Source organism: Mixophyes fleayi, chromosome 5 (genome assembly GCF_038048845.1).
Source record: "Mixophyes fleayi isolate aMixFle1 chromosome 5, aMixFle1.hap1, whole genome shotgun sequence".
Taxonomy (NCBI): Eukaryota; Metazoa; Chordata; class Amphibia; order Anura; family Limnodynastidae; genus Mixophyes; species Mixophyes fleayi.
Window position 1 is genome coordinate 53193068 of NC_134406.1, and position 24414 is coordinate 53217481.

At 39.0% G+C, this 24414-nt stretch overlaps 1 protein-coding gene across 3 annotated transcripts in view; it reads right to left on the reverse strand.

The window, feature by feature from the left end:
* Positions 1 to 23774, reverse strand: part of ABCB5 (ATP binding cassette subfamily B member 5) — a 141641-nt gene extending 117867 nt beyond the window's left edge. For 2 of the 3 annotated variants that reach the window (XM_075212203.1, XM_075212202.1), the window contains exons 1-7: positions 23622 to 23774; positions 13959 to 14071; positions 11240 to 11300; positions 9535 to 9685; positions 5129 to 5171; positions 3762 to 3953; positions 3514 to 3685 (exon numbers count right to left, since the gene is read on the reverse strand). In XM_075212203.1, coding sequence (XP_075068304.1) covers positions 3514 to 3685; positions 3762 to 3953; positions 5129 to 5171; positions 9535 to 9685; positions 11240 to 11300; positions 13959 to 14071; positions 23622 to 23663 — 774 coding nt within the window. In that variant the 5' untranslated portion in view covers positions 23664 to 23774. Of the gene's footprint in view, positions 1 to 3513; positions 3686 to 3761; positions 3954 to 5128; positions 5172 to 9534; positions 9686 to 11239; positions 11301 to 13958; positions 14072 to 21418; positions 21466 to 23621 lie in introns of those variants that run through there. The other variant, XM_075212205.1, reaches the window with a different exon arrangement.
* Between the last annotated feature and the right edge of the window lie 640 nt (positions 23775 to 24414).

The following is a 24414-nucleotide window of genomic DNA, read 5'->3' on the forward strand; positions in this document are numbered from 1 at the left end:
ATTGGTTCCTCTGGTAACCAAAATAGTTTTGCCTCTTCTCCACAAGCTCCTTTTAAACCAGGAGCTTTAATCTTAACAAAAAGTGGAGCTAATTTATTTTTCAAATTCTGCGATTTTCTAAAAACTACCTGTGCCTGAGTTGTAAAAAAAAGGATTTCAATTTACACCGAGGGGTATATTTACTAAACTTCGGGTTTGAAAAAGTGGAGATTTTGCCTCAGATTCTAGTTATCATTTATTTAGTACATTCTACAGAATCTGATTGGTTGCTATAGGCAACATCTCCATTTTTTCAAACCCGCAGTTTAGTAAATATACCCCCAATTCTCAATAAAGAAAATTTCTTATTGACAATTGTGTTTTAATATCTTTTATTGCTATATAGTTTGAGTTAAATGTTTTCAGCATCAATCGCCAACACACTTAGAGCTTGCAATAAAAAAAAGCATACATGGTAATCTAACGAATTAATGAGTACTAGAAGATAATTGGTTGGTTACATTTTAAATTTGTTTGAGAAACCTGAGCAGCAATAGATGAATGCAGAGAAATACGAAAGGATTTCTTACATTTACGGATGCTGCTGATCAAAGTACAGTGACTAAAGCATATAAGTGAAGTCTACAAGACCAGGTCATAAGACAATAGTGGTTACAAGAACGAGTCATTAAGATAAATGTAATCTCTATATTTGAGCTTATGTGTGGATGTTCATTGTCAACCCTATATTTGGACAATTTAGCTTGAGGTTCTTCAAACTTTTTGAATCTACTAATACCCCATTCATACTGCACCAAAATCCCGGGTTTTTGCCGGGGCGAGCTCAAACGACCCGGGTCTTGGTGCAGTATGAATGGTACAAGTCAAAAATCCCGGGTCTAAAAACCCGGGTCTTCAACCCGGGATTTATCGAGGGGTAATTCCCGGGTCGGACCCGGGTTGCCTGCACTATGAATGGTGCAACCCAGGTTTTTCAACCCGGGTTGCACAGAAAACAAGCTGATTGGCTGTCTGACCTGTAATGTTTACAATATTTACATTAACTGCATACATAAAACTAGGAAAAAAAAACTCGAGAGGAAAACAACAGTATGGACTGAAACAATTACTTCTATCATCCACACTATAAGAAACAAACGAAAGAGAAAGGTCGCACATACTTTACATAGGTGACTAAAGTAAAGTACGGAGCGGTGAGCAGTACAGAACGGAATTGGTGGAAACACTGAAGAAATGTCTGATTGTTTACAAATGATACAATGGAACAATAAAAATTAAAATATCTTATAAGATACACTCACACATCTTTATGGACAAAACAGCAGAAAAGCAGACTATTACAAAAAAAAAAATGTTTTCAGCCAATGAAAACTGCTCTGGTGATGACTCCCACAAATTGCCAGGGCACAGACTTGTGCAGTATGAATGGGGTCAACCCGGGAAATTCCCGGGTCCGAGGTGCAGTATGAATGGTGTTTCTGAGCTGGGACGCTCCGAGCCCCAGCAAAAACCCGGCTTGAAAAACCCGGGATATTGCCAGGGGCGGCAGTATGAAAGCTAATTTCTCCAGTTGGAAAAACACATACATTCTGCCTTGAAAATATACCTATTGAAGGTGATCATTGAATAATGACGGCCATAATGCTGGTCATCTTTCAGTCCAACATGTCATTTTAATTTTCTATATAACGCTTACCTATAGACAGTAGCGTTCCTACAAATTTATGTAAATTTATATAACACTTCAGAGATTGCTACTATTTGGATACAATTATTATTACTGATATTGTATTACAGTGAATCCTGGTTGAGATGTTTACCATCCGCTATGCTGATTACAGGCTCACTAAGAATCATGATTTACAGATCAATTATATCAGAATAGCTTTATATTCATGTAAGCAACTTTTTTGTTTTTATTGTTAGCGGGATCCGTATATATGTTGTTAAGGATTAGCCGTTTCTCTGTGCTCCCAATTCATATATTTGCATTTAGAAATAAAATCTATGTCTTTTTATGTGACACATACATTAAAAACTGTCAATATGTAATTTAAGTAAGTTATATGGGTAAAATTTCAAACATTACTTGTTTATCCTAATCAAAGTCTTAATGTAATTTAAGCCAAGTAACCCTACTTCCTCTCTGGCTGGTATATACCTCCGTTCCATATCCCTCAGCCCGAGCATAAAAATGAAACACAGTCTGTGTAAACTCATGAAATGTCCCAGAGACAGTAGGAAGCTTAGAATGCAAAGTGTTAATTTACACTATGTTGTTCTTATTGCCAGAGAATGAGTCAAAGTATAGAAGACGTAGAAAAAAGGAAATATAAGTGAGGAAGCCATGTTCCTACTGTTATACTACATAGATTATCTGTGAGGAGTTTGTATGTTCTCCCTGTGTTTGCGTGGGTTTCCTCCGGGTGCTCCGGTTTCCTCCCACACTCCAAAAACATACTGGTAGGTTAATTGGCTGCTAACAAATTGACCCTAGTCTGTGTGTGTATGTTAGGGAATTTAGACTGTAAGCCCCAATGGGGCAGGGACTGATGTGAGTGAGTTCTCTGTACAGCGCTCCGGAATTAGTGGTGCTATATAAATAAATGGTGATGATGATGATGATGATAGATGGAGCTTACAGGCAATTCAGCAATAGCCTCATTGATGTGACGAGCTTTTCTGATGCAGTTTCCTATGAACTTTAGCAAAATAAACATTAAGTTCAGTTAAGTTTAGGGAAACTGTTAAATGAACAGTTGCAAATCAGCATTTATTGTAGATAGTCAACAGGGAGTCAGTCACTGAGTACACTTATATTTACTGCAACCATACGCACATATCTTTATTAATTACTATCAAACTAATTTTCCTCCTTAAACTTGTGTTTTTGCTGCCTTCCCCTCCGACTAACACCATGGAGGGCTCCCCCCTTTTGGATCCCTGCAATTTACTGAATTCAGCTGTGTCATGTTACCTACGGGTTGGGTACGAAATCCCGACAAGGGAAATATCGAAACTTATATTGCCGACATGAAAATGCCAACAGGCTAAAAATCGGTATTTCAATTTCCCTGACACAGATAAAATACCGACACTGTGATTGGCGACAGTAAAAATGCAGACAGTCACAATGCCAATATTAAATCAGCAATGCCAGGTGGTCCAGCAGCTATACAGCCACTGGAGGCGCTGGAAGTAATCAGTCTTAAAAATAAATAAATGTAAAAAAAACCAAAGTGTGCCCCCCCCCCTCCCCAGTCATATTAACACTAGTGCTGCTCAGACGAAAATCGTGGGACAAACAGCACGGGGTCCCCCCGATTCTCAGTCAACCAACCCTAGGATCATTAAGTAATGCAAGTACTTTTGATAGTAAATTAAACATGTATTATTGAGCCAATTATAATGTGTTATTTCAATTGTATAATTGTATATTCAAATTAACCTTTGATTAAAGCAACATATATAAAAATCAAAAGGAGTTGTACTGCATCAATGTCATGTGGTTACCTTAGAACAAAATGCTGATGATATTGCCATTAGTGGACTTGTAGCCATGTACACTAATGCCAGCTGCCATCCCTTTGCCAAAGCAATAGCCAGTCCTGTTACAAAAGCTGCAAAATTTTGCAAAAGATGACCAACTTTGTCTCCGATTCCATCGTTAATTTTATTGATGTCTCTAGGAATGAAAATAAATATATGGAATGAATAATCTTTCCCAAGATTCTAATCAATTAAAATGAAAGATAACTTACTCTGTGAGTCGACTGTTAAGTTCTCCAGCTTTGGTGACATCAAACCAACTAATCTCTTTAGATAATACTGAATGGAAGAATGCTCTCCTCATTCTTCGTGTCTGTCTGGCTGCAGCTAGAACCCAAAATGAAACTTGCACATATCCACAAACTAAAACAGCTGCTCCTATAGCCACATAGTACAAGGAAAACCTGTGGAGAGAGATGAATAAAAATAGACATTGAGGGCCTAATGCTGAATAGGATGTACGGCCATTTGTGTAGTGTAACACATGCAGATTTGTACTGCGCCTGTCCAGAATATAACACGCACGCATATCAGGGGCAAACGCAGGAAATGTAGAGGGGGTTTTCCACACCACGCCGCCAGTGGGTGTGACCAGCATGCATGGGGGTGTGGCTATAATTTTAGACAGTGCTTGGCTGCTCTCCAACTCTTCCTATCCCCATCATATACATGGGCAATGCTGCATGCACTACTGTTAGGTGCACGCAGCTCTCCATTTTTCGAGCAGAGCAGTGTGAACCTCAACTATACAGTGCCCCAGGCTTAGAGGGGGGTTTATAGGCACTAGGAAACCCCCCCTCAGTTTGCCTATGCATATCTGATCATGCACAGTTGCATGCATGTATCTACACTCAATATGATTGGAGAGGCAGGATGGGGGAGGGATAGGTCGATCTAACGTAGGCAGAGAATAGTAAGGGTATGTTCATGCAAATATGATTGAGGCAGACCAGCACAGAGACACATTTACACCTGTTAGGAGGCGTATCTTTTGATTGGCTGACTGTAAATTCACTAATATGTTCTTTCTGCATTGATAGTGTGTATATATAATATAGAATTTTGTGGACATATGTAATCAAATTTTTTGCTACTTTCATTCATACACGAGAAGGAATATTATATCTACATTATTAAAGAAGTTTTTGTCATTTTTATAGCCAGCTTTTTTGAGCATAAACTCCCAACATGCCTCCAACTCAGCAGTCATTATAGAAGTCTAAAAAGATATATGTCCCCTGACACAGCTTTAGAAGTGTTCATTAAAAGATAAATATTAATAGCTGATTTCTATTTTATGAATATTTGTCTACATTTAAATAAAAAAAAAACCCTCCCCATCTTCCCAATTGAGTAATATAACTCCCAGTAAGGTGATTAGTAACGGAGCACAATACATGCTGAAAAATTGTTTGAGCATCGATAATGAGAGATAAGCCAAAGTAAAAGAGCATAAGGGAGGGTAACAAATGCTAAAGTTATTATTAAATGATGTACATGCTACTTAAATAAGCATATTGTACATATGTACAATTAAATTCTATTTGTAACAAATGAGACTACATACACTATAACTTACAATGTCATCTGTTCTTCTATTGGTTTGAACTGTACACATTCAGCTGTCAACAGAAAATAAAAATATTATAATTTACAGATTAAAACAGAATTTCATCTTTCACATAACTCTTTACTCAGGATTGTATGAATTACGATTACCAGGAATGTCTGCTTAGATGTTATTTTGTTTGCGATCTAGCCTAGCCTGTGGCATAATTAGCTTCCTATCTGTCCCACGGACAAACTCCACCCCAGCTGTTCTAGAGTCTTACTGCAGAGAGGCACAGGTGCTGAGCCATTGTTTGGTGCGACAATGAAAGGGTGTTTTGAAGGTGGGCGGAAGGCAGCATTTGGACCCGCCCTAAGTGTGACATAACCACGCCCGTGATGAACAACCACGCCACCTTCACGAACACGAATATATAATCCCGATTCCCCAACTTTGAAAGTTGTGAGATGCTTTTACCCATTACTGAGCGCTAAATCATTGATGGGCCCCATCGGCCCTCCAACCCTTCCACTCCAGCTCTTTCCTGCTTTATTGTTAAATTTATGTGTTATAGTTTTCAATACTTGTTTAAAAATGCTTATTTTTCTTCTTTTCTATCTTGTATATGCCTTGTGAAATATTTGAATAAAAATTTACTGATGAAAAAAGAAAAAAAAAAATGTATTATCGGCGGCGGTCAAATTTCCGACAGAAGAAATACCAACACTTACTCTGTCGGCATGAAAATGCTGACAGGGTAAATACCGACATTTCCATATTACCTACACTAAAAAATGCTGACAGTGTGATTGCTGACATTAAAACAGTAATAAAAGTTAAAACTAGCCCCCCACCCTCCCTCCCAAAACACTTAAAAAGTTGTGCAAACCGCTGGCATAGAAATGGTTAAAAAGAACACACACACACACACACACACACACACACACCCACTCCCCAATTAGATTAGCGTGGCATCTCCCCGATTTTACTACAACCAGCGCTAGGCTGTGGCAGCCAGGGCTGGTGGCACTGTAATAGGGGAACCCACAGCATGGGCGGAGGAGGAGGCGAGGCATCTGGAGAGGTCCAAGCCCCAAGTTTCCCAAAAGAAACATTCGTACCAATAAGTATTTTCCAATTTTCAATTTAATTGGGTTAGGTAATGTATTGATGTACCTTTTCCACACGTCAAAGATTTTGGCTGTTTATTTCTCTTTGTCTAAATTTGTCTCCAACCAATCTATCTTAAACAAATAGAATAGTTTTTGCTTAAATAAAATAGTTTTTATTTTTAACTATATTTTTATTTTTAACATTTCTTCTTATATCTCTGTTGTGCAACCATTAATACTATTAGATCCATTTTTCTCCAAACTATTGGTGTTTTGCAGGGTCTTCTCTGATTCAATAGGGTCTCCCCAGGTAAATTAACAGTTAAAAGGGGTTACCACTTTCTACCTTTGTTTTGTAGTGTTCCCATCCTTACCATAATGCTTTAAGGGTGCCTTCTAGGGCGCAATTTGCAATCACCGGACACCATGGCAACATTTTTGGGTGAATCGGCCACTGCTACGGAACTTATTGCCATTTGCGTTACTTGATGAATCAGGCCCTCTGTGTGCAGGTACATCCGGGGTTAAAAATATAAAAAAATGGAATGTTTGTAATTTCTGAACTTCCTGGGGCTGATTCCCACAATATGGGAATATATTACCTTTAAAAGAAAAGCACAGAAAACTAGTGCAGAGCTGTATAGATCTCGAGATGCACCCGCCTCTGCATCAGCAGCATATGCGACTAGTTTAAAGTAATTGCACCTGCCCTCTAGAAGTTGCAAAAAACACCCAGGTGTATAAGCATGCTTGGGCAGGTCTGTCTGAGCTGCAGTTGAGTAAACACAACTTTACTGTATTTGGCCAACATAAACACACCCCTTCCCTCCCAAGTCCTGCCTCTCCAGGTGCCGATAGGCATTAGTGCCAGAAATGCAGAAGTCAGCGTGGGCCTATATGCGTTCACCCACTTTCTGGGCATGCAATTTCCCCAAGAGAAGGACATAGATCTGAGAATCCAGCTATGCTTCAGTTAATTATCTGTAGATGGACACATTCCATGTTTAACTGAGCAGAAAGCTGCTGCCTCCAGAACAAGGTTATGGTGGTATGATAAGGTCACCATAGGACGGAATGATTTGGGAAGTAGGGAAAATTACTCAGGTGGCGTATTCACCTGCCCAATTTCAATTTGCAGCCATTGCAGTGGAGATGGGCTCTCACACCAAAATAAAAATGTTTCACCAGGTGAGCAGGGTAACCATCATCTATGTTTGAAGCAATCAATGCATATATATATATATATATATATATATATATATACATATATATATATATATATATATATTATATATATATATATATATATATATATATATATATGTATATATATATATATATATATATATATATATATATATATATATATGAATATATATACATATATATATATATATATATATATTTGTGTATAAGAATTTCTGACTTGGCTTGTGATTACAGGGTCATTAGCATATGTGCAGCCTTCCCTCAGTGACCTAACAAAGGAAGGGCTGAGAGGGTAAGGATTTGGTTTTAAAAATATGAAAAACTGTTATACATTGCAAGATTTGTCAAGGGGATCACTTGGTTAGTTCAATCTGAATTTCTTGCTTTCTTGGCAAACAAATAACATGAAATTAAGTGTCTGTTTTCTGTTTTTATCCTTTTATTTTCTAAAGAAACTGTTTTGCATTATTTAACTGTATGTAATTTTATTATATCTTTTATATACCAGCAGTAAAAAGAACAGAGTTTCCTAAGGGTGGTGCCAGTTAAGTGCACAAACCTTACCAAACTCTTTCCTTTTTTACTACCATTAATTCTAGTTTGGTGGTTATACCCCACATTTAACAAATGAATAAAATTATAGGTAAAGGAATATAGGGTAGAATAATCTCCAATAAGATACATTACAAGAATTGGTGCGACAGAAAAAAAACCTTTCTTTCTAAACGTTTATATTCCCTAAATATTGTGACATGCATTTGTCATGTTAAACTCCATTTAGTAACATTCTGTCTTTGTGTTCTTAACAATTCCCATGCTAGTTAAGCTTAGTTATTATAACTATGCATTACTGAAATACAGGGAAATTGTTTGGCTTGCAAACTCTGTTTAATTTAAGTTGAATTGTAGTGGGATATAAGTTAGGGAGAACCTTAGAACTCCAGCAAAGTGTAAGAAATTAAATCTTGGTGGTGACAGTGCATGTGACGTGTAATTACAAGGGTATTTTAATCATTTTAGACAGACCAGGTGTTTTTATTTTGATTAAACCTTTGTCACACATGTCACTCAGGTGACGGCTAGATGTGGCAAATTGTATCACCATTTTAATGTTTAACTCTTTGTGCAAATGTTATGTTTTTATGTTTAATCCGTATCTTTGCATTTGTACTTGTATATCCGCTACTTGTAATTGTACGTGTATGACTTGTTATAATGTTCGTTTTGTATTTATATGATATTTTAAGCTGACTGACCAGTACTGCATAATTTGTGGTGCTATACAGATAAATGATGATAATTATCATCATCATCATCACAAATATCCCAATAATCAGCATTATATAAACACAGTTATTTCAAATAAAATTATGACAATTAATAATTATCTGAATAATTACAAATATCCCAATAATCAGCATTACATAAGTACACTTATTTCAGATCAAGTGATATCACTATTATCACAAATATAGCAATAATTAGTGTACCTTACTCCTGCCAACCAATTTAGGTAGGATGGGCCAGCTGTGAATTGGACATCATCAGAGAGTAAGTATTGATATAACATTATGGGCAGAGAATTAAGCAGGACTACATCTCTCAGAAAGTGAGAAGACGGGGCTAGAGGTAACCAAATCTTGCAAGATCTGATCCCTTTCAGAACGCAGGAGCACGGGTAATTGTGAGTCAACCCCAGGCTCGACTCACATATGTAAAGATTGAATGTGGCTGATTCACCCGAATACAAACCCTCATCTCTAAAAGCTGTGTTTAATGAGGTGACTTTCTGTGACAGGTTTTACTATGAAGGTACAAAGGACAGAAACAGAGAAAGTGGTGTTTAGTATATGAACAACTGTTAAGTATATTATCTTTGTCACTCAAGCATGGATATAATATGTCCAAAAATGGACACCGTAGTGGAAAATATTGCTATCTTTAATGACTTAGTTACGGTACAGAGTGACAAAGATAATATTATGTATCACAGCTGTTTATACAGATATTCAAAACACTAATGCAAAAATAAATAAGCATTCTAATATTCCAACAATAGTATATCTTTCTGAATATTGTTTTTTTTGCTGCTGACAATAACACTGGAACTCTTACATGAATTTTGTAGTGATGAGTTGTGACACAAGATACTGTCCGTCATTTCACCAAACACAATGTGCATTATAGGGAGGCAGATACCATTCCCGAGTGCGCCAAGAGACCCGATAATCATGTAGAAAACATCCAGTACATCTGCATAGCGAAACTAGATAAAATCAAATTCAAAAGAAAAGAAAATTCAAGTTTAGTATGTGTTAAGGATAGTGGGACATAAACATTTGTAAATATTGCCTGCGGAGTCTTAGTATTCTTCTATTTAATTATATAGGGTTCTACCTGTCCTTCATATGGCTTTGCCCGCTTCTACTGTATATTTATGTCATCATTTGTGCTGTGTGATTTTCCTTTAACATGTCACCGAGAATAACTTCCTGTGTAAAATGTTAGTACACCAATGCCTCAGTATGTCTCCCTTTATTTCCCCTCCACTGTCTCTTGATCTCATTATTTTGACCACTACTTTATTTTGTATACCTCCCTTTGTCTCTTCTGTAGCTTCCTTTATTTGTCATTTATTTGTATTTACCCTTTGGGTCATTTCATGGTAATTTTGATTTACCCTGTGCATGTAGATGCTGTGTAGATTATCCATCATCAGGAGGTGTTGCAAAAGGCACTGTTATGTGATTATATTACTGTGTATGTGCCCACAAATTTATGCAATTGGAAAATATGCAATTGGAAAAAAGTGCTACGGAATTTGCTGGCGCTATACAAATAAATGTTGATGATGACGATGTTGATGAAATATGAGTTCTGGAGAGGCCGCACACAATAGATATGTAAAGGGTACCTCCCACGGTAAACCTTGGGCCGTGGCTAGTGGAGGGGTCCTGTTAGGACCTGATTTAGGTAGGAGAAGCACCTCAGGCTACAATGGGCCCATGTAGACTGATCCAAAATGCTACCTCTGCAATCCCTATTGCTCCACCACTAAATTATCAGGGATCACTATGCCCTTACAAAAGTCATTGGATTCCCATGGAAAAAGACCACTTTGGAATGCATCTTTTACTGTGATAATCCTCTATATTTATATGACAATTGCATTTGTTCTCCATGACATATGTAGCAGTGCTATAAATAAACTATGGTTAAATCACATTTTAGCAGTGGAAAGTTTCCTTTAAACTATTACAATGCAATTGATATTTGAAATTAGAGAGAAACTATCTTAAGACTGTAAAATTAAGAGACTGTTAAATAGATGATTTTTTTAAAATCTGTCAAGAATTTTTTGGAGTTAAGTCTTTATGGGAAAGTCACTTGCATAACTAGCAGAATGGTGGGAGTCAAACCCATGAGCACTCACCCTCCCAAAATCCTGATATTCAAATTACGAATCATTTAAATAGATAGCTAAATAGCAACTACAGCTATTTAACTAATCTCATCAAGTGTATCTATTTCATGTGATTGCTTCCCCTTATAATTCAACATTTAGGAGTCCAGACACCAGAAACTGGGGGGTCCTGGATGGGACACTCATAGTTTTCTCATTGAGTCCATGGTAATAAAGTGATAAAATAATGATGATGATGATGATGATGATGATGATGATTTCCTCTTTAACAGCAAGAAACTCACAACATTTACAAGGATTATGCACAGCTTTGTCCAGTAGGTGCGGAAGTGTAAGGCTGGGTACACACTACAGGTTCCATCCGAAACATTATTTGTAAAATAAAACTTTACTTACAATGCTGATTGGACCAACAACCTTTGTTTTTCCTTTCTTCCCTGTATGTTCATTTTCGTCCCTTTGAGCAACAATAAGCAACAAATTAAGTGAAGGATAATGCGATACATTATATAATAGAAATATACAAGAAAACAGATACAACGTGGCGCTGCACTCAATAATCTGGCTAAAAGTCCAATCATATAATAAAAGTCACAAAAGTACTCCTCGTGTACAGACGGCTGCCTCACTCCAATCAGCCAGGTGATTAATCTGGAAATATTAATATTAATCTGGAAACAAAAGAAGAAGGGGGAAGCGGAGTGGGCGCCGAATAGTGCAGTATTTTTAGAACAGATTTGTTCCACCAAAATGCAATATCATGTATGCGTACCAGATGGATATAAGCAAGAAGTGTGTAGCAAGCAATCAATCCCACAGATTCAGTTGGGGTTCTTCAGTAGTTTCTTGTCATCTCATAATAAAGAGGCAAGCAGAAACCAATAATAGTCTAGTATCATTAAGTAAAAGTGGTTCCCAACACCACATCACACACACCGCTTGTGTTTGTGCGTACCAAATATGAGATAAAATTCACTTATCTGTATCTTTTATTGTTGTTTGGTCATCTCGGTTACCACTTTCAAATAGAACAATAGAACAAAGAAGACACATATGGTGTAGTATTTCATACAAATAAGTAGTTTAATAAACATATAGTTAATGCACTCACAATGTGATGTAAAAAATAAGCTTATCTGGGAACACGGTTGCAAACCGGAGCTACACCTGCCAGCGTTTCCACAAATCCAAGAATATTCCCAGGTTTTCCTATCCTCACAAGAAGCCTGTCTCCTATTCATCTGGGCCACACTCGTTCGCAGTATGTAATAGGGTTTACATTTGGTCGATGGCAGAAAAGGAGCTGGTCCTTGTATCTGAGAAGCTTACAAACTTGTTGCAGCAAATTAAGTCAAAGAGTAAATTCTATGTAGAACTGTGTAGTGAGATTAGCCATTTAATGTAGAAAACCATGGTGTAGTGACAGTAGGTCAGTTTGGGGCACTTGCTCTATAGTGGGTACAGTCCATGGCCAAGGGTGCTACAGCCACCCACAAATTGGTCAAGCCAGATTAAGTAGTAAATCCACATGGCACAAGCACCAAGCTGCCTACTCTCAGAGAACCCACTGTACTTGCTGCCCCACTCTGCCCACAGTCCTACATACGTGTGTGACTCACAGATGTGATTGAGTTACTGTCATGATGCTGGCAGTTCTCTGGAAAGAATCACTTGGCTGGAGCAATTCTGGCCCGGGGTGGTAAAGGTTAATTTACGACTTTGCCGGGCAAGTGTCTGACGATATGTGCATGTGTGAGTCTAAATTTTGGCTTTCTTAAAATAGAAATAGAGCAATAATAGATTTTCAAAAATCTAAAAAATTAAATATATTTAAAACCGTTTTAATAATTTTAAAAAACATTATTCACATAATAAATCCCATCTTTAGTAAATCAGCCTGAAAATCTGAATTCTGCACTTGGGTGCCGAATCAGGAGCTTTACTGCAGCTGGCCTACATTTGGCATGAAACACTCCAAACAACCCATGTTTGGCCAGCTGTTCCTATCAGATGTATCAATATTTTTTGCCCCACAATTGAGCCCACTTTGACACACTATCCCATGCACATGCCTATATAAACAGATGCAATGGCACAAAGACAGGCACATGGCACACTACACCTCAACAATTTTCCTCGTTCACAAATGCATACCTCCCAACTGTCCCGATGTAGGCAGGACAGTACCGATGTAGGCAGGACAGTCCCGATGTAGGCAGGACAGTCACCATTTGAGGTCTCTGTCCACCAATCTGATCAGGACAGCTTTGTCCCGCGTGTGGGAAACTTGTAAGGTATGTCTTATTCATTGCTGCTCTGCATGGCAGAGATGCCTTGTGCACTGGTGAGCACAGCAATGGACGTGATCACACCCCCTGTCCCAATGCCGGATACCCAAATGTTGGGAGGTATGCAAATGACCCTTGCAGTGTTGTTTATTTACATTGTCTCTGAATACAACTGAGTGCAATATAGGTAGCCAAGCACATTTGTGTCATATCCAATAGCTAAAACAAAAACCTTATAATGCAAGCTCTAAAAGGCAGGGCTCTCTACCTATGTTTTATTTCCGTACCCTATTATCTCATTCCAGTCCACTTTACGTCCTCCTCCATACCCCCGTTTTGTGTTGTGCTAAATTGTTGTTGTATGCTATGCAATTTGTTCTGTTAATTACATCCATACATTTATTATTCTGCTTATCTGTTCCCATTGTTCATATCTGTATGTAATTTTGTAGTATGTTCCATGCCCCTATGTACGGCACTGTGGAGGCCTTGTGGTGCCTTATAAATAAAAGATAATACACATAATAATAATAAACATGATAATAATAATAATAATAATAACTATAATAAAAAGGCTGCTTGATGATATAAAAAAAGGCCCAACATGTACAGTAAGCCATGCATTTAGCACATGTTGCAAGACGGTGTGTCCAAGTCAAAATATTAATATCATCAGAAGGTAGAAAATAGAAAGTGTTGTGCAGCTTAATAATGTATGTATGTTTTGAATAAAGTTATTAGACTTGGTATTTGTTTATAGTAGCGGTGTACCCTTGCTATCATGGCTGCCCAGGTAGATACACAACATATGAATTCATGATACATACATTTGCGTTCCATCAAGTAAAGATTCTGTTGTAGGGTGAATGTTGTTTAACTCTGTATCCATTTCTTTGACACCAGTCTTACTTTTGTTTATGTTGGACAACCATGAAAACCACTGTAGAATAGGGAAAAGTGATATTATATGCAATACAAACTTTTAGAGATAATAATTACATTTTTTTTAACTTTTAATTAAACAACTGATTAAAAAAACAGCAGAAAAGAATATGTTAAATAAAATATGAAATCAAATTAAAGCTCCAATGCCATGAAAAAAATCAGGTATATTTTTTATCTTCAGGCTGCTATTAATGATTTATGATTCTGGGCTACCATGGCAGCCACAGTTACATGATGTAGTGAGCCGAGCGGTTTTGGAATACACCTCTGAGCTCTGTCTGCACGGTGACATCCTTTTTATCCCCCCCCCCCCCACTGCCATCACATAACATTCTGAGAGCTGTGAGCATGTGTCTGTGTAGCAAAACAACTGTGTCGTCAGTCATTTTTGTTTGTCAAACAGAGAGCTTTTGAAAAACATATAATGATTTGTAGGTGGAAAGCTATGACTAATAATGATGCATTCTTAAAATGTACTTAACTTGTTATTTAAATAAATAAAATCTATGTGGAATTGATGCTTTAAGTGACAAATTTACAGATTAAATAAAGAGAGAAAGCCAAGCATCATGACATGAAATTGATTAGAGAAATATAGAATATCTAGAAAACCATCTGCATTTTTAATTTCCATGAGATCACCCACTAAGATAAAAATTAATATGGGAAAATACAGCAACAATACAAATATTGTTCAAATACAGCAACCGTCATAGAGAACAATAAAACATACTTTACATTATAGCCGTGGCGGATCCAGCCCCGATTGCCCCGATCGCCCCCCCTAGCAGACACTTGCTGCAGGCGGCTGCACATTATGTGCAGGTCCATTCAGCAGTGACAGGCAGGGCCAGCGTCCTGCCCGGCCGCTCTGATTGTGTTTTAAACACAATCAGAGCATCCGGGCAACACACTGTCCCTGCCTGTCACTGCTGAATGGACCTGCACATAGTATGCAGCCGCCGGCAGCCTCAGATGTCAAAAAGGGGGCGGGGCCTAAATCGCCCCCCCCCCCCTACATCGCCCCGGGTAGCAGTATTCTCTAGATCCGCCCCTGCATTAGAGATGGGCGGGCTTGGTTCCCCGAGAACCGAACCCACCCGAACTTTGGGTATCCGAGTACCGAGCCGAGTTCTCCTGCCCGTTCGGAATCCAAATCGAGGCCGAACGTCATTGTGACGTCGTCAGATCTCGGGGCTCGGTTCTCGCGATACTTGAAGATTATAAATACACGCCTCCACAGCAATCCATCGCCATTTGACAGAGGGAGAGAGCAGGGTGTAGTCACAGGCTGATTAGAGCAGGGACAGAGAATACAATATTCTGATTCCAATTGTGCTAACAAAAATCGCTAGAGAAGAGAGGAGGATAGAGGAGTTTGTTTTTCTTTCAATATTTGGCACTCAAAGTGCTTTTTGGGTGTCCCCCATTATTTTGCCTAAATATTTCTGGCTGTCAAAATTACTATCTGTCCGCAGTATCTACCAAACAATTTTTAGCACTCCCCAGTGCTTTTGGGGTGTCCCCCATAATTGTGCATAAATAATTCTGGCTGTCAAAATTACTATGTCAGCAGTATCTACCAAATAATTTTTAGCACTCCCCAGTGCTTTTGGGGTGTCCCCCATAATTGTGCATAAATATTTCTGGCTGTTGAAATTACTATCTGTCAGCAGTATCTTACCAAATAATTTTTAGCACTCCCCAGTGCTTTTGGGGTGTCCCCTATAATTGTGCATAAATATTTCTGGCTGTCAAAACTACTATCTGTCAGCAGTATCTTACCAAATAATTTTTAGCACTCCCCAGTGCTTTTGGGGTGTCCCCGATAATTGTGCATAAATATTTCTGGCTGTTGAATTTACTATCTGTCAGCAGTATCTACCAAATAATTTTTAGCACTCCCCAGTGCTTTTGGGGTGTCCCCCATAATTGTGCATAAATATTTCTGGCTGTTGAAATTACTATCTGTCAGCAGTATCTACCAAATAATTTTTAGCACTCCCCAGTGCTTTTGGGGTGTCCCCCATAATTGTGCATAAATATTTCTGGCTGTCAAAATTACTATCTGCCAGCAGTATCTTACCAAATAATTTTTAGCACTCCCCAGTGCTTTTGGGGTGTCCCCTATAATTGTGCATAAATATTTCTGGCTGTCAAAACTACTATCTGTCAGCAGTATCTTACCAAATAATTTTTAGCACTCCCCAGTGCTTTTGGGGTGTCCCCGATAATTGTGCATAAATATTTCTGGCTGTTGAATTTACTATCTGTCAGCAGTATCTACCAAATAATTTTTAGCACTCCCCAGTGCTTTTGGGGTGTCCCCCATAATTGTGCATAAATATTTCTGGCTGTTGAAATTACTATCTGTCAGCAGTATCTACCAAATAATTTTTAGCACTCCCCAGTGCTTTTGGGGTGTCCCCCATAATTGTGCATAAATATTTCTGGCTGTCAAAATTACTATCTGCCAGCAGTATCTTACCAAATAATTTTTAGCACTCCCCAGTGCTTTTGGGGTGTCCCCCATAATTGTGCATAAATATTTCTGGCTGTCAAAATTACTATCTGTCAGCAGTATCTACCAAATAATTTTTAGCACTACAAGTGCTTTGGGCTCAGAATGGATTCAAAGCAGTCCACATATTATCAGAATGAGCAACCAGGTTCCGTCACCAGTCCTGATGTTAGTGTTCCCAGTACGTCATCTGGGCAAGGCGATGTCAAACTATACAGTGTTTCGAAATCAGTCCAAGAAACAAAAACAAAAATTTTTTTACTGTGTTGAAGCGAAAAAGAAGTGTTACTGAGCAAAAGTTAAGTGCCGATAAAAAAAAATTGCCAACATGCCATTCTACACACGCAGTGGCAAAGAGAGAATGAGGCCTTCACCTTTGGCTATTAGTGGCAGACCCCAAAAAGTTACAGAGCCTACAATTGGTGCACAACTACTGTTACACGTCAAATCCGAGCTGCAAGTTAACAGTAAGGCATTAGAGGAGAATGTTTGCTCTGATTCAGAAATGACACCAATCCCTGTGGAGAGTCCATCCAACAGTGGGATGTCTAATCGTGAGCATTCTGCTGATGTGTGCCTTAATAACCCGAGTGTAGCCGGTGATACACATATTGAGGATGCCACTTTGGAATTAGAAGAGGATGAGGGGGAGATTTGTGTAGGCGACGAGGGCGCTAATGAGGATGTTGATGAAGATGAGGTTGTTTGTGTAAGTCCTGCACCAGTGGCAGCAGTTCTGGCACGGGACAAGAAAAAGGCCATTGTCATGCCTGGACATCAAACAAAAAAATTCACTTCTTATGTGTGGAATTATTTCTACCCAAATCCAGACAACAATTGTATAGCCATTTGTAGTGTATGTCAAGCCACAGTCAGTCGAGGGAGGGACCTTAACCATCTTGGAACCTCGTCTATGTTACGCCATTTAACGAGAGTTCATGGCAAAGTGTTGGGAAAAGCTGAAAGTTCTTCCAAAAAAATTACAAGCAGTCCATCATCAGCTAAGACCCTCCGCTCACCGACATCCCGACGGCTACAAAATACACCCACCACACCATCCTCATCAATATCCTCAGTAGCGTTCGGAGTTAGCCCGGCATCCCACTTATTAAGGTTGGATGACTCCTGCACTATAATTGATTCCTCTGAAGAAAGCGTTAGTCCCACTGCTGCTGCTGCTGTTGCTGCTGCAGGGGGTGAATCGTCAGCCCAGAGGCAGGTCAAGAAAATGAGCAGTCCTACATTTCAGCAATTAACTGAGAAACAATCATTTGCTAGGGGAAGCTAATATGACAGCAGTCACCCAGTCGCCAAGCGAATCACAGACGCCATGGCTGCAATGTTAGTGTTAGATCTGCGTCCAATCTCCACAATAAACGCAGCTGGTTTTTCACAGTTAATTGAGGTTTTGTGTCCGCGTTACAGAATTCCATGGCGACACTATTTCTCCCGTAAAGTAATTCCCCAACTATACAAAAAAGTGTGTAAAAATGTAGAGATTGCGCTGTAAAATGCCATTCTGCCCACTGTCCACTTAACCACAGATATGTGGACAAGTGGTAGTGGCCAAACCAAAGACTATATGACTGTGACAGCCCACTGGGTTGGTCATTCACCTTCACCAGCAGGAACAGCAGCAGCATGTACACCACTACGTAACATTTGTCACAGGCAGGCCACTCTTTGTATCACCGGCTTCACTAACAGGCATACAGATGACAATTTGTTACGCAAACTGAGAGATGTGATTGATACATGGCTTATACCACTTCGACTCTCCCCAGGGTATGTAATTTCTGATAACGCCAACAATATAGTGCGAGCATTACAGCTGGGTGATTTCCAACACATTCCCTGTTTTGCTCACACCATCAACTTAGTGGTGCAGAGCTTCCTTCGAAATAACCGTGAGGTGCAGGAGATGCTTTCGGTGGCCCGTAAAATTTCAGGCCATTTCAGGCATTCAGCCACAGCATGTAGGAGATTACAGCAGCTCCAAGAGCAGTTTAACTTTCCCTGTCACCAACTTAAGCAAGAAGTGGTAACTAGGTGGAATTCTACCCTGTACATGCTTCAGAGGATGGAGGAACAGCGCAAAGACATCCAAGCATATTGCACAAGCCATGACATTAGGAAAGGAGGGGGGATGTATTTCACTCTTTCACAGTGGGGAATCCTTTCAGTGCTGTGCAAGGTGCTGAAACCATTTGAAGTTGTGACGTGTGAGGTTAGTGCAGACTCTGCTAGTTTGAGCCAAGCCATTCCTTTAATTAGACTATTGGAAAAGCAGCTTGAGAAAATGAAGGAGGAGCTGAAAGTAAGCAATTCAGCAAAGTATGTTGGCCTTGTCGATCAAGTACTTCATTCGCTTCACAATGATCCTCGAGTTATTAAGATCTTGAACTCGGATCAGTACGTTTTGGCCACTGTGCTTGATCCAAGTTTAAGACCCACATTGAGTCTTTACTTGTAATTGAGCGAGATGTGAACTTTTGCAAGGAGCTATTGCTCAGCAAGTTGGCCGCTGAACTGGGCCTTGGCTTGACGACGTGTCCTCCTTCACTTTCTCAAGCTGCTGTTGCTTGTAAAAAATTAAATTTCCCAAAAAGAAGCAGGGAAGACTCAGGGGGCTGACCAGAACAATTTAACATCTGGGCTTTTTTTGATGGATTTTTCAAAAAAATGTGTCACTTTGCCCATAATTACATCCAATACGAGTATAAACATGCAAAGGATGGTGGAGGATTACTTTTAAGAGGTAGTTGATATGGAAATGTCAGACAGTCCCTTTCCTTACTGGGAAGAAAAGCAGGCCATTTGGAAACCCATGTACAAACTTGCTTTGCAATACTGAAGCTGCCCACCCTCCAGTGTGTACTCTGAACGAGTGTTCAGCACAGCAGGGAATTTAGTCAGTGATCGCCGTAGAAGGTTACTTCCCAAAAATGTGGAGAAAATTATGTTTATAAAAATGAACTACATCTTCCACGACGAAGGCCTTCACCATCCAAGACATCAAAGCACTGACTGTTCTCTAATGGCGGATTCAAGCGGCGATGAATTGATAGTCTGTGATGATGAGGTACACACTGATGAGGGTGAGGATAAGGCTGAAGATGATGATGATAACATCTTTTTAAAACTTTCTATATAAGTGTAGGGTGCAATCTACCCCCAAAGAGGAAAGAGACTTGTGGCATTTCCATATCACGTACCGGCTTGAAAGGCTGCTGTTTGGGCAATTTCTCCTTAAGGGTAGGGTGTCATAGACAGAGTGACCCTAAACTGGCTTTGTCCATTTCTCTTAATATTGTACAGTCTATAACGGCTGAATTTTTTTGTATTTTATACACGTGGAGGGGGGCCTAAAGAGACAGAAACCAAACTGGCTTTCTCCATTTCAATTAATATTGTACAGTCTATAACGGCTGAATTTTTTTGTATTTTCGACAAGTGGAGGGGGGCCTAGAGAGCCAGAAACCAAACTGGCTTTGTCCATTTCAATTAATATTGTACAGTCTATAACGGCTGAATTTTTTTGTATTTTCGACAAGTGGAGGGGGGCCTAGAGAGCCAGAAACCAAACTGGCTTTGTCCATTTCAATTAATATTGTACAGTCTATAACGGCTGAATTTTTTTGTATTTTCGACAAGTGGAGGGGGGCCTAGAGAGCCAGAAACCAAACTGGCTTTGTCCATTTCAATTAATATTGTACAGTCTATAACGGCTGAATTTTTTTGTATTTTCGACAAGTGAAGGGGGGGGCCTAGAGAGCCAGAAACCAAACTGGCTTTGTCCATTTCTCTTAATATTGTACAGTCTATAACGGCTGAATTTTTTTGTATTTTATACAAGTGGAGGGGGGCCTAGAGAGACCGAAACCAAACTGGCTTTCTCCATTTCGATTAATATTGTACAGTCTATAACGGCTGAATTTTTTTGTATTTTATACACGTGGAGGGGGGCCTAGAGAGACAGAAACCAAACTGGCTTTCTCCATTTCAATTAATATTGTACAGTCTATAACGGCTGAAATTTTTTGTATTTTCGACAAGTGGAGGGGGGCCTAGAGAGCCAGAAACCAAACTGGCTTTGTCCATTTCAATTAATATTGTACAGTCTATAACGGCTGAATTTTTTGTTTTTTTCAACAAGTGGAGGGGGGCCTATAGAGACAGAAAGCAAACTGCCTTTTTCCATTTCTTTACATATTTAACTATAAGTGTAGGGTGTAATATACATCCAAAGACGATGGCTGCATTGCCAATATGCATAGATGGAGAGGAAGACAATCTGTTTTATGCGTAGAATTAATGAAGGCCTACCTACCAGGAATTAAACTGTTTTTTTGATAATTTATTAGCTTTACAATTAGATTACTTATCTATGAAACAGGTGGAGCACTAAATTGGGTTATTTTAGGCCCTAAAACATTGATTTTCCAACTAAATAGCAAAACAAAACCAAACAAAACCAAAACTAAAACCAAAACACGCAATGGCGGTTTTGCAAAAGCAAAAGCAAAACCAAAACACGACGGTAATCCAGATCCAAAACCGAATACCAAACCAAAACACGGGGGTCAGTGACCATCTCTACTTTACATACATATATATATATATAATTTACTTTATTGCTCAACACCTCAATGGTAAATCTCTTCTCTAGCACAAATTACATTTACTCAGAACAGTAAGCAGCAATGAGAAAATGGCAAATCTGCACTTCCCTTATTGTGCCATAGACAATTGAGAGAATAGGGCAGGTGTTTGTTTCTTGTGTCTAGAACCATTGCTGTAGCTGGTGATCTGCACATTTACCTCAATATAGGAACAATTTCAAACTGTAGAGATTATAAATGATTTGTGACACTAATCTAGATTCACCACTCTAAGCCACCATATCGATTCTGAAAGACCAAATTCTGATGATGTCACAGGATGTCTCTCAGGCACACAATGAGCATGCTCCTGCCAGTACATGGGGTGCTCTCTCTCATTTATACTCAGCACAGAAGATGGCTCTGTTCCAGTAAATATGTACAAAGGTAGATAGGTAGATATAGAAGATACTATACAGTTGTAATACATAGTATATATAGTATATAGTATATATATATATATATATATATATATATATATATATATATATATATATACATACATATATCTGTGTGACATGAAAAGAAGTGTGAAAAGGCCTTTTTGATGTTTTTTTCCCTAGACACTTCACTCACAGGATCTGGGTTTGAACCATGCTCTCTCAGCATTTATGTAAAATAACACATATTCCAGAGCTCTGCAGAAAGTGACCACAGGAAAATAAATGTTGTAAAGGGAAAAGCATATTAGGAGGATGAACATAAAGTTAATAGAACTTACTCTATAGGCCCATATGAACCCAAACCTATATGACCCTACCTTTCCTGAAGTGATGACCATAAGGCAAAGAAAGTAGTTGAAGATGTGTGCTAATGTCTTTGTGGGCTGGGAAGAATTGGGTTCTGAAGAAAAGGATAAAACCGGCAACATATACCTCATATCTATTGTGTATTTATTTATGTATGTACCTATGTATATTATCTATATATCTGTACATCTATCTGTCTACATAAGAACAGGATGTGGCGGGTGTACCTAGGTACACTATAATAATGGACCCCTCACCCATATGTTTACTTTTGTTTTTTGTTATTAAATAGCGGTGGGGTAGAAAGCTATGTACTGAGCTCTCAGCTCTGACACCTACAACTAACTGATGTCCTAGAATGCTTTGTCAGTGAGCTGGCATTCTGGAGCTCCAAATTTAAACTTGCTCAAAAGGGAACTGGTCAGTCAACTATCATGAGAATGAGGGATTTAGTGGAGATTGATAAGGATAAAGGTGAAAGTGGGTTAAAGGAGAATCTATCTAGTGTGAATGTGAGTGTGTGTGGAGCCGTTTGCATTTCTCTTGTGGACCTTATCTATGAAGTGTACTAGATTTGCATTGGAGCCTTGCATCTAGATGGTCCACCCAACACTCTTCAAGATGCACACCAACACTGCTGTCCCCGGAGACACCTACGTAAACAAAAAGTGCTTGAAGATTTGCAAGGAGATGGAACAAACTGAAGAGGTGCACTGTGCAAAGAATGGTGTAAACGTCATATCAATGTCCAACCTCCTACTACTTTGGAAACACCCCTTTTCTTAAATTAAAGGGTGTCAGTTTTTCTCTTAATATACTACTTGGGTTAGTCTGATCTATGGCTTAGCTGTATCATGAGAGTGAGGGAACATTGGGACTGCTTTCATTGCTTGTGTAACTTTTGTGTGTTTGAAGCTTTGTCTTTAGATTTGGCAAAGGGTACCCATACATTCGCTTCTCTGCCGAATTGTATCTGAAAGGTGCAAAATGTGACTTGTATGGTCTGGTGGAGCCAAAATATCCTGGATTTGAGCACTGTTCTTCAATACTGTTAGCAGTACATTGGTGCTGGATCTTACTGATGCCAAATATGAGGAACTTTATATGATACAGACTGTGTCATTTCCATGAAAAGATCAGAATCTAGATATATGATTTAAAATAATGGGCATAACTAGAGTGTAAATCTAAACTGTCCTAATTTATAATAGTGTATAAAGAAACCTATATTTCTGATCAAGGCCTCTCTAATTATAACTAATTGTGTACAAACATGTTACTGTGTATCTTATTTAACAAGTTGCGTATTACTCTCTTATCTGGGTGTTCAATCGGCAGTGACAGAGTGGGTGTGGCCTGTGTAAAGAATACATTTAAATAGCAAGTCAGATCAGGAGGGTGCAATAGTGCAATCTGTGCTCCTAAAAATTATCTGAGCTATAAATAATCTATCTGAACACACAGAAGATTATTATATACATCATACACTGGACTGAACTCTATGTTCCTCAAAATGAAACAGTCATCTCTGTAACCTCCTGTTCCTTTTTAAAACACATTTTGGGTTTGCTCTATCTTTACCATTTTCTGTGCAATAAATCTCTATGCTCTTACCCCAGGACGCATTGTGTTCCTTCTCCTTTTCTTTGCAGCCATCCTGTCTCCTGCACTTTCCCAGCAGTGTGTGAGCTCTCAGCTGTCAGGCAGGGGAGGAAGGTGGAGTCGTGCAGGATGCTGTGTCCTAGAGACCTGCTTCAATAAACAAAGCTCTGCTTCCTGTGAAAACACACAAGGTCCATCCCAGCTCTACCTGTGTCATCATAAAATCCCAGCCACAGGTGCTGCTACTAGCGTATATAGTACGGTCATCACAATCCCTTTTTGTTTTACTTGGACTAAAGCACCTTTTGGACAACAGTTGCTGGCTTCATAGGATTCTGGACACCTGTGATTCTTCCTAAAACAATGGCAGAGTTTTATATAATATGTAACTAATTGATCTCATGTCATTATAGATAGATGGATCGATAAAGATCATCTTGCAAATATCTGCTGCTGACAACATTAACCCCAGCGAGTGCATGTCTGTGTTTTATGGACTTTAGACTGTAAGCTGCAATGGGGCAGGGACTGATGTGAGTGACAAATATTCTGTGTACATCGCTACGTATTTGGTGGCACTATATGAATAAATGATTATGGGCGGCACGGTGGCGAAGTGGTAGCACTTCTGCCTCACAGCACTGGGGTCATGAGTTCAATTCCTGACCATGGCCTTATCTGTGTGGAGTTTGTATGTTCTCCCTGTGTTTGCGTGGGTTTCCTCTGGGTGCATCGGTTTCCTTCCACACTCCAAAAACATACTAGTAGGTTAATTGGTTGCTATCAAAATTGACCCTAGTCTCTA